The sequence below is a fragment of the Taudactylus pleione genome, unplaced genomic scaffold (assembly GCF_031769625.1).
Source record: "Taudactylus pleione unplaced genomic scaffold, aTauple2 ptg001463l, whole genome shotgun sequence".
In the NCBI taxonomy this organism is placed as follows: domain Eukaryota; kingdom Metazoa; phylum Chordata; class Amphibia; order Anura; family Myobatrachidae; genus Taudactylus; species Taudactylus pleione.
In genome coordinates, this window is record NW_028285861.1 from 190,094 (window position 1) to 202,668 (window position 12,575).

At 41.2% G+C, this 12,575-nt stretch overlaps 1 protein-coding gene across 1 annotated transcript in view; it reads left to right on the plus strand.

The window, feature by feature from the left end:
- Positions 1-521: 521 nt before the first annotated feature.
- Positions 522-12,575, plus strand: part of STX1B (syntaxin 1B) — a 161,098-nt gene continuing 149,044 nt past the window's right edge. The window contains exon 1 of the mRNA XM_088463824.1: positions 522-767. Within this exon, the coding sequence (XP_088319950.1) occupies positions 738-767 (30 nt within the window). The 5' untranslated portion in view covers positions 522-737. The remainder of the gene's footprint in view (positions 768-12,575) is intronic.

The window sequence follows — 12,575 nt, forward strand, 5'->3', positions numbered from 1 at the left end:
AGAACATGGGGTGATGGGAGTAAAGGAAGAAGAACATGGGGTGATGGGTGAAATGGGGGAAGAACATGGGGTGATGGGAGAAATGGGGGAGGAACATGGGGAGATGGGAGAAAAGGAAGAAGAACATGGGGGAGGTTGGGAGAAATGGGGGAAGAACATGTGGTGATGGGAGAAAAGGGGGAAGAACATGGGGTGATGGGAGAAAAGGAAGAAGAACATGGGGGAGTTTGGGAGAAATGTGGGAAGAACATGGGGAGATGGGAAAAAAGGGGGAAGAACATGGGGGGTTGGGAAAAAAGGGGAAAGAACATGGGGGAGATGGGAGTAAAGGAAGAAGAACATGCACACATAGACATGTAAAACTGTATATGTCTATGGGCTGTGCCTGTAGCTGTAGTACATATATATAGCACCATGGAGCTATACAGCTAGCTGTGTGTGTGAGAGAGAGACTACATCTCCCGTCATGCCCCGCAGCCTCTGCACTCGGCGCCTGCGCACTAGCTCCTCTCTCTGTCTCTTTCTCCCGCATCCTCCTCGCCGCCTGCTGCATCAGCACCAGAGCAGCAGCAGCATCCCCCGAGCCGCCCGCCCGCTTGCTCCGTGCGCCCGCCCGCTCCATCCCTGCGCCCGCCCGCGGCAGCCTTTCCCTGTGAGTGAGCGCCGCCCGGGGCTCCCCGTCACCGGCACACCGTGAGAGGAGGGGGACACGGTGCTGACTCCCCGCCGCAGGAAGCATGAAGGACCGGACCCAGGAGCTGAGGAGTGTAAGCTGTGCCCCCATCACCCTCTACCCTAGCCCCCCAGTCCCCCGGCTCTCCCCTGTGTGTGCGGGTGGGGGGCAGGATGGGGGAGGGGAGGGCTGTGTGTGAGTGGGGGGGGGTAAGGGTGCATTGCGGGTCTCTGTCTCACTCTGATTTATGAGCTGCTGCTGTGTGTGGTGTGTGCCTCCCTCTCCCTATACACTGTGTGTGTGTCATTACACTGCTGCATTGTATACTACTGTGTGTGTACTGTATACTACTGTGTGTGTCATGACACTGCTGCATTGTATACTACTGTGTGTGTACTGTATACTACTGTGTGTGTGTGTCATTACACTGCTGTACTGTATACTACTGTGTGTGTACTGTATACTACTGTGTGTGTGTGTGTGTCATGACACTGCTGTACTGTATACTACTGTGTGTGTGTGTGTCATGACACTGCTGTACTGTATACTACTGTGTGTGTGTGTGTCATGACACTGCTGTACTGTATACTACTGTGTGTGTACTGTATACTACTGTGTGTGTGTGTGTGTCATGACACTGCTGTACTGTATACTACTGTGTGTGTGTGTGTCATTACACTGCTGTACTGTATACTACTGTGTGTGTGTGTGTCATTACACTGCTGTACTGTATACTACTGTGTGTGTGTGTCATTACACTGCTGTACTGTATACTACTGTGTGTGTACTGTATACTACTGTGTGTGTGTGTGTGTGTCATGACACTGCTGTACTGTATACTACTGTGTGTGTACTGTATACTACTGTGTGTGTGTGTGTCATGACACTGCTGTACTGTATACTACTGTGTGTGTGTGTGTGTCATGACACTGCTGTACTGTATACTACTGTGTGTGTACTGTATACTACTGTGTGTGTGTCATTACACTGCTGTACTGTATACTACTGTGTGTGTGTGTGTCATTACACTGCTGTACTGTATACTACTGTGTGTGTGTGTGTCATTACACTGCTGTACTGTATACTACTGTGTGTGTGTGTGTCATTACACTGCTGTACTGTATACTACTGTGTGTGTGTGTCATTACACTGCTGTACTGTATACTACTGTGTGTGTGTCATGACACTGCTGTACTGTATACTACTGTGTGTGTCATGACACTGCTGTACTCTATACTACTGTGTGTGTCATGACACTGCTGTACTGTATACTACTGTGTGTGTCATGACATTGCTGTACTGTATACTACTGTTACACTGCTGTACTGTATACTACTGTGTGTGTCATGACACTGCTGTACTGTATACTACTGTGTGTGTGCGTGTAATTACACTGCTGTACTGTATACTACTGTGTGTGTGCGTGTAATTACACTGCTGTACTGTATACTCCTGTTACACTGCTGTACTGTATACTACTGTGTGTGTCATGACACTGCTGTACCGTATACTACTGTGTGTGTGTGTAATTACACTGCTGTACTCTATACTACTGTGTGTGTCATTACACTGCTGTACTGTATACTACTGTGTGTGTACTGTATACTACTGTGTGTGTGTCATTACACTGCTGTACTGTATACTACTGTGTGTGTGTGTGTCATTACACTGCTGTACTGTATACTACTGTGTGTGTGTGTCAGTACACTGCTGTACTGTATACTACTGTGTGTGTGTGTCATTACACTGCTGTACTGTATACTACTGTGTGTGTGTCATTACACTGCTGTACTGTATACTACTGTGTGTGTGTGTGTCATTACACTGCTGTACTGTATACTACTGTGTGTGTCATTACACTACTGTATGCTGTGTGTATTATCATAATATACTGTATTGTATGTGTATTATCACTATATACTGTGTGTGTTTTATCACTATATACCATATACCGTGTGTGTCATCAACACTCTATACTGCATACTGTGTGTGTGTTATCTCTTTATACTGTATACTGTGTGTGTATTATCACTACAGTACTGTATGTGTATTATCCTATTATACTGTGTGAGCTCACTGGTTTATGATGAATGTGTGATTATACTATAATGGCCCGTACACACTGGTCGATCAGATATCGTTGTCTGATCGTCCTGCATGTGTTGGATGTTCCCTAACGACTTAACGATCCCGCGATCAGCGATCACGGGTCCCTAGAACAAACAGGCTAACCTGTATAACGATATCGACCATCCGTGCCCGCGCATCGACTAGTTTTTGGTCGTTAGAGGGGGTTGAAAAATAGAACGATATAAACGATCAAACGATAACGATCTCGTTATCGTTTATATAGTTTTTTTAAAGTTGGACCGTGTGTATGCACCAATAACACTGCTGATCACTACAGTATGGTGTGCACAGTATATGTTATTACACTACTCACTACTATATGGTGTGTGTGTTATTACACTACTGTATGGTGTTTGTGTTATTGCACTAATGTATGTGTATGGTGTGTGTTATTATACTACTCACTACTGTATGGTGTATGTATGTCATAACACTACTGTATGGTATGTATTATACTACTGTATGATATATGTGTGTTATTACACTACTACTTAATACTGTATGGTGTATGTCTGTCATAACACTACTGTATGGTATGTATTATTATACTACTGTATGATGTATGTGTGTTATTACACTACTACTTAATACTGTATGGTGTATGTGTGTCACTATATAACTGTATGGTGTTTGTGTGTGTGTTATTACACACACACTACAGTAGTGAGTAGAGTATGTGTATGATTACGTTACTGTATGGTATTTGTTTTATTACAATACTGTTCACAACTGTATGGTGTATGTGTGTCATTACACTACTGTATGATATGTGTGTTATTACACTACTGTTCACAACTGTATGGTGTATGTGTGTCATTACACTACTGTATGATATGTGTGTTATTACACTACTGTTCACTACTGTATGGTGTATGTGTGTCATTACACTACTGTATGATATGTGTGTTATTACACTACTGTTCACTACTGTATGGTGTATGTGTGTGTGAGTCATTACACAACTGTGTGGCATGTGTGTTATTATACTGCTCCGTACCGTATGGTGTATGTGTGTCATTACACAACTGTATGGTATGCGTGTTATTACACTGCTCACAACTGTATGATGTGTATCATTACATTACTGTATGGTGTTTGTGTTTTTACACTACTGATCACTACTGTATGGTGTGGGGATGTCATTACACTACTGCTTACTAGTGTATTGTGTGTGTGTTTCTGTGATAATCACTGGTCATTGTGTGTATAACAGGCCATACCAGTAAGAAGTGTGAATGGAATTATTACCAGTGTGTGCCAGTATGAGCAGTGTATGAATATAAAATCACAGTGAGTTACAGTAGTGACCAGCCTGACAATATTACTGTGCTTTGTGTGTGAATTATACAAATGACCGGTGTGTGTTGTGTGTCTGTGTGTAGTATACAGTACAAAGCTGTGTGTTAGTCACTCTCCAGTGTGTAGCAATGTATAATGGGTGTGTGGTGCCGGGGCAGGCACATGTATGAGACTCTGACAGCGTGTGTGGACTGATTAGCGTGTATGAATGGGGCCGTGGATGGGGCGGCTGTGTGTAAATCCTGTGCTTGTCGGATGGATTGTGCACATTTGTGACAGGGGCTTCATTCATTTTGTGTTCCGTGGGTCAGTGTGTCATTTCCATCTCATTCATTGCTGTGTGTGTGTGTAAGCTGCCCTTCATTCATTGGTCTGTGTGTCAGTGTGACCAGCAGCTCATTCATCTGTACGTGTGTGCTGGGGATTACTGGGCTCGGGCTAACGCAGGCACCTGCATATGTTCTATGTACATGTATGACTATGTATGGGCAATGGAATTGTATTCTGGCTGTGTTAGTCACATTATCATGCATTTTGCCTGTAGTCTTGTTATCTATTTATGTGTTTGTGTGTGTTTTACATGTGTGTGCAGTCACCGTATATTGGGCAGCTGAGATAGTATAGCAGGGGTGTCATGTCAGTCTTCCTATAGGGCAGGGGTCTTCAACCTTGGCCCTCCAGCTGCTGTGGAACTACACATCCCAGCATGCACTGCCATAGTTTTCGCATGCTGTTATATCAAAAAGATGGCAGTGCATGCTGGGATGTGTAGTTCCACAGCAGCTGGAGGGCCAAGGTTGAAGACCCCTACTATAGGAGGATCAGGGTGTATGTACAATGAGTAACAATGGGGACATGTGTATACAGAATTGTGGAACTGTGTTTTTATGACAATGATTTTGTATGTGTGCGTCTTTCCAGAAGTATATACCTACATGTGATCAGGTTGTAGCGTAATGCATGAGACATCCAACCAATTATATATACAGCTGCATGTATACATGTCTGGTGACCTATTACATTTCTGGTGTACATGGTATCTCACCTATGATATATCTGATATACAGCTACATGAATACATGGGATATGACGACCTGTGATATAGCTAATACGTATATACGTGGTACATGTACAGATGTGTCCTCCTCTATACTTTTTTGCACCATATGGTGCAGGACGGCTGGTGGGCGTAACCCACAAAGTGTGATTCCCTTACTGCGTCTTAATTCACAATTTGGGGATGATATTGATGCATCCGAAACTCACTGCACAAATGCGCCTCGATGTTTACAGCCTGGGGACACAAATCGAAATTGCATGGAGATCCATGGTGCCTCTATAAGGGCAAGGCGTGGCGTCCCTTCAAAACAGCCCATCAATTTTGCAACTTGTCCCTCTTATTTTTTATGCTAATTTGCTAACAGTGCACGGTAATCGGTGGACTGCGCAATGCATCTTAGCTGCAGTGCGCCCTCTCGGCGATTAATTTGCGATCAAATGTGACTACGGTTGTAGTGAGGATTTTATTCGCAAGTGATTGACAGACAGGGGCCGTTTTAATTCCCAAAGCCGTTCTGCGCGACTATGAGGTTACTCAGATTGTGCTTGGCCTAAGACGGGCGTCTAAATACGTAGGATTAGTGTTTTGGCGCAGCTAAATTGCGAAGTCCGTCCGTGGCATGCTAAACAGGTCTACTCGTCGTGATATAAGGATAGGTGTTTGTGGACACTTCCCTATACATGGGATCTGCCCTATTATATATCTGATGTAAAACTACATATATACCGTATGTGGTATCTGACATACAGATGTTGTCCATCACGTGCGAGTCAGTAGCGCCAAGCGTCCTTGAATGCAACTTTTTCCCTTAAAATGAATCTTATTCGCAAAATGACCATAATATGCGAATAGGAGATGAAAATGACATGCGGCATGCGTATATTAGCGTTCCCGCTAGGCTGTTTTAGCGGGGCGCGGCGCCCTGCCCTCCTTCTGGAAGGCAAAAAGCGCCCTGCCCTCCAGAAGGAGGGCAAAAAGCACCCTGCCCTAACAGCCTGCGGGAGCCGTCTTCACCCGCGGGTCGCAGTGTCCCGCGGGTGAAGAAATGTGCGGTGACCCGGTCACCGCCGGAGGATAGACGCCGGGCGCATGCGCCCGGCATCTATTCTCCCTGTCTGCAGGTCTTGGGGGCTGCCCGGCGTGTCCGTAAGTGCCAGGCACGCCCCCAAGAGACGAAAAGGGGACGCGTCTTATAGACACGCCCCCTTTTCGATGACCACACCCCCTTCTCGGTCGCGCGCGCACCTCAGGCGCGCGCACAAACGTGCCCTCTCTAGCTCCGGCGCCCTGCCTCACGTCGGAGCTAGAGTGAACACTACGTATATTCTGTGTGCGCCAGCGGTTATATCTGCATGCGAAATGCTACGTTACAGTGTCAGCTGCAGTGAAATCTTAGCATAGCGTTTGGCACGCAGATACACCCGCAGTCGCACACATAATATAGGAATGCCGCATATAATTTCTATCACTGTTCCTGCGTCCTTTTCGCATCGTTTTGCGAATAAGACACAAATTAAAGGAAAAAGTTGCCTAAAAAAAAAAGCTTGGCGCTACCGAGTCACGCCACAGCATGGCGCAACTAGAAGGGCTGATTAACGCACAAGGAGGCTAAATGTACTCTATGTGGACAAGTCTGTATATATCTCATATAATGCTAATTGTATACTTAGGATCTGACCTATCATGTATCTAGCATAAAGCTATGTGTATACATAATATATCTGATGTAGAACTACACGTATACATGGGATCTGACCTATGTTATACCTGATGTAGAGCTACACTTGTACATGGGATCTGACCTATGATATAGCTGATGTAGAGCTACACGTATACATGGGATCTGACCTATGATATATCTGATGTAGAGCTACACTTATACATGGGACCTGGCCTATAATATATATGATGTGGAGCTACACTTATACATGGGATCTAACCTATGTTATATCTGATGTAGAGCTACACTTACACATGGGATCTGACCTATGATACATATGATGTAGAGCTACACTTATACATGGGGTCTGACCTATCATATATCTGATGTAGAGCTACACTTATACATGGGATCTGACCTATGATATATCTGATGTAGAGCTACACTTATACATGGGGTCTGACCTATCATATATCTGATGTAGAGCTACACTTATACATGGGATCTGACCTATGATATATATGATGTAGAGCTACACTTATACATGGGATCTGACCTATGATATATATGATGTAGAGCTACACTTATTCATGGGATCTGACCTATGATATATCTGATGTAGAGCTACACTTATACATGGGATCTGACATATGTTATATGTCATGTTGAGCTACACATATACATGGGATCTGACCTATGATATATCTGATGTAGAGCTATCCTTGTACATGGGATCTGACCTATGATATATATGATGTACAGCTACACTTATACATGGGATCTGACCTATGATATAGCTGATGTAGAGCTACACTTATACATGGGATCTGACGTATGTTATATCTGATGTAGAGCTACACTTATACATGGGACCTAGCCTATGATATATATGATGTAGAGCGCTACACTTATACATGGGATCTAACCTATATTATATCTCATGTTGAGCTACATATATACATGGGATCTGACCTATGATATATATGATGTAGAGCTACACTTATACATGGGATCTGACCTATGATATATCTGATGTAGAGCTACACTTATACATGGAATCTGACCTATGTTATATCTCATGCTGAGCTACATATATACATGGGATCTAACGTATGATATATCTGATGTAGAGCTACATGTATACATGGGATCTGGCCTATGAAATACCTGATGTAGAGCTACACATATACATGGGATCTGACCTATGAGATATCTGATGTAGAGCTATCCTTGTACATGGGATCTGACCTATGACATATATGATGTAGAGCTACACTTATACAAGGGACCTAGCCTATGATATATATGATGTAGAGCTATACTTATACATGGGATCTAACCTATATTATATCTCATGTTGAGCTACATATATACATGGGATCTGACCTATGATATATATTATGTAGAGCTACACTTATACATGGGATCCGACCTATGATATATCTGATGTAGAGTTACACTTATACATGGGATCTGACCTATCATTTATCTGATGTAGAGCTACACTCATACATGGGACCTGGCCTATAATATATATGATGTGGAGCTACACTTATACATGGGATCTAACCTATGTTATATCTGATGTAGAGCTACACTTATACATGGGATCTGACCTATGATATATATGATGTAGAGCTACACTTATACATGGGATCTGACCTATCATATATCTGATGTAGAGCTACACTTATACATGGGATCTGACCTATGATATATATGATGTAGAGCTACACTTATACATGGGATCTGACCTATGATATATATGATGTAGAGCTACACTTATTCATGGGATCTGACCTATGATATATCTGATGTAGAGCTACACTTATACATGGGATCTGACCTGTGATATATCTGATGTAGAGCTACACTTATACATGGGATCTGACCTAGGATATATATGATGTAGAGCTACACGTATACATGGGATCTGGCCTTTGATATACCTGACGTAGAGCTACACTTATACATGGGATCTGACCTATGATATACCTGATGTAGAGCTACACTTATACATGGGATCTGACCTATGATATACCTGATGTAGAGCTACACTTATACATGGGATCTAACCTATGTTATAACTCATGTTGAACTACACATAAATATGGGATTTGACCTATGATATATCTGATGTAGAGCTACACTTATACATGGGATCTGACTTATGAAATATATGATGTAGAGCTACACTTATACATGGGACCTGGCCTAAGATATAGCTGATGTAGAGCTACATTTATACATGGGATCTGACCTATGATATACCTGATGTAGAGCTACACTTATACATGGGACCTGGCCTATGATATAGATGATGTAGAGCTCCACTTATACATGGGATCTGACCTATGATATATATGATGTAGAGCTATCCTTGTACATGGGATCTGACCTATGATATATATGATGTACAGCTACACTTATACATGGGCTCTGACCTATGATATATATGATGTACAGCTACACTTATACATGGGATCTGACCTATGATATAGCTGATGTAGAGCTACACTTATACAAGGGATCTGACGTATGATATATCTGATGAAGAGCTACACTTATACATGGGACCTAGCCTATGATATATATGATGTAGAGCGCTACACTTATACATGGGATCTAACCTATATTATATCTCATGTTGAGCTACATATATACATGGGATCTGACTTATGATATATCTGATGTAGAGCTACAACTATTCATGGGATCTAACCTATATTATATCTCATGTTGAGCTACATATATACATGGGATCTGACGTATGATATATCTGATGTAGAGCTACATGTATACATGGGATCTGGCCTATGAAATACCTGATGTAGAGCTACACATATACATGGGATCTGACCTATGATATATCTGATGTAGAGCTATCCTTGTACATGGGATCTGACCTATGATATATATGATGTAGAGCTACACTTATACAAGGGACCTAGCCTATGATATATATGATGTAGAGCTATACTTATACATGGGACCTAGCCTATGATATATATGATGTAGAGCGCTACACTTATACATGGGATCTAACCTATATTATATCTCATGTTGAGCTACATATATACATGGGATCTGACCTATGATATATATGATGTAGAGCTACACTTATACATGGGATCTGACCTATGATATATCTGATGTAGAGCTACACTTATACATGGGATCTAACCTATGTTATATCTCATGTTGAGCTACACATATACATGGGATCTGACTTATGATATATCTGATGTAGAGCTACACTTATACATGGGATCTGACCTATCATATATCTGATGTAGAGCTACACTTATACATGGGATCTGACCTATGATATATATGATGTAGAGCTACACTTATTCATGGGATCTGACCTATCATATATCTGATGTAGAGCTACACTTATACATGGGATCTGACCTATGATATGTATGATGTAGAGCTACACTTATTCATGGGATCTGACCTATGATATATCTGATGTAGAGCTACACTTATACATGGGATCTGACATATGTTATATGTCATGTTGAGCTACACATATACATGGGATCTGACCTATGATATATCTGATGAAGGGCTATCCTTGTACATGGGATCTGACCTATGATATATATGATGTACAGCTACACTTATACATGGATTCTGACCTATGATATAGCTGATGTAGAGCTACACTTATACATGCGATCTGACGTATGATATATCTGATGTAGAGCTACACTTATACATGGGACCTAGCCTATGATATATATGATGTAGAGCGCTACACTTATACATGGGATCTGGCCTATATTATATCTCATGTTGAGCTACATATATACATGGGATCTGACCTATGATATATATGATGTAGAGCTACACTTATACATGGGATCTGACCTATGATATATCTGATGTAGAGCTACACTTATACATGGGATCTAACCTATGTTATATCTCATGTTGAGCTACACATATACATGGGATCTGACTTATCATATATCTGATGTAGAGCTACACTTATACATGGGATCTGACCTATGATATATATGATGTAGAGCTACATTTATACATGGGATCTAACCTATGATATATATGATGTAGAGCTACACTTATTCATGGGATCTGACCTATGATATATCTGATGTAGAGCTACACTTATACATGGGATCTGACTTATGATATATCTGATGTAGAGCTACACCTATTCATGGGATCTAACCTAAATTATATCTCATGTTGAGCTACATATATACATGGGATCTGACGTATGATATATCTGATGTAGAGCTACATGTATACATGGGATCTGGCCTATGAAATACCTGATGTAGAGCTACACATATACATGGGATCTGACCTATGATATATCTTATGTAGAGCTATCCTTGTACATGGGATCTGACCTTTGATATATATGATGTAGAGCTACACTTATACAAGGGACTTAGCCTATGATATATATGATGTAGAGCTACACTTATACATGAGATCTAACCTATATTATATCTCATGTTGAGCTACATAAATACATGGGATCTGACCTATGATATATATGATGTAGAGCTACACTTATACATGGGATCTGACCTATGATATATCTGATGTAGAGCTACACTTATACATGGGATCTGACCTATGATATATCTGATGTAAAGCTACACTTATACATGGGATCTAACCTAAGTTATATCTCATGTTAAGCTACACATATACATGGGATCTGACCTATGATATATCTGATGTAGAGCTACACTTATACATGTCATCTGACCCTTGATATATATGATGTAGAGCTACACTTATACATGGGATCTGACCTATGATATATATGATGTAGAGCTACACTTATTCATGGGATCTGACCTATGATATATCTGATGTAGAGCTACACTTATACATGGGATCTGATCTATGTTATATGTCATGTTGAGCTACACATATACATGGGATCTGACCTATGATATATCTGATGTAGAGCTATCCTTGTACATGGGATCTGACCTATGATATATATGATGTACAGGTACACTTATACATGGGATCTGACCTATGATATAGCTGATGTAGAGCTACACCTATACATGGATCTGACCTATGATATATCTGATGTAGAGCTACACTTATACATGGGACCTAGCCTATAGTATATATGATGTAGAGCGCTACACTTATACATGGGATCTAACCTATATTATATCTCATGTTGAGCTACATATATACATGGGATCTGACCTATGATATATATGATGTAGAGCTACACTTATACATGGGATCTGACCTATGATATATCTGATGTAGAGCTACACTTATACATGGGATCTAACCTATGTTATATCTCATGTTGAGCTACACATATACATGGGATCTGACTTATGATATATCTGATGTAGAGCTACACCTATTCATGGGATCTAACCTATATTATATCTCATGTTGAGCTACATATATACATGGGATCTGACGTATGATATATCTGATGTAGAGCTACATGTATACATGGGATCTGGCCTATGAAATACCTGATGTAGAGCTCATATACATGGGATCTGACCTATGATATATCTGATGTAGAGCTATCCTTGTACATGGGATCTGACCTATGATATATATGATGTAGAGCTACACTTATACAAGGGACCTAGCCTATGATATATATGATGTAGAGCTACACTTATACATGAGATCTAACCTATATTATATCTCATGTTGAGCTACATATATTCATGGGATCTGACCTATGATATATTTGATGTAGAGCTACACTTATACATGGT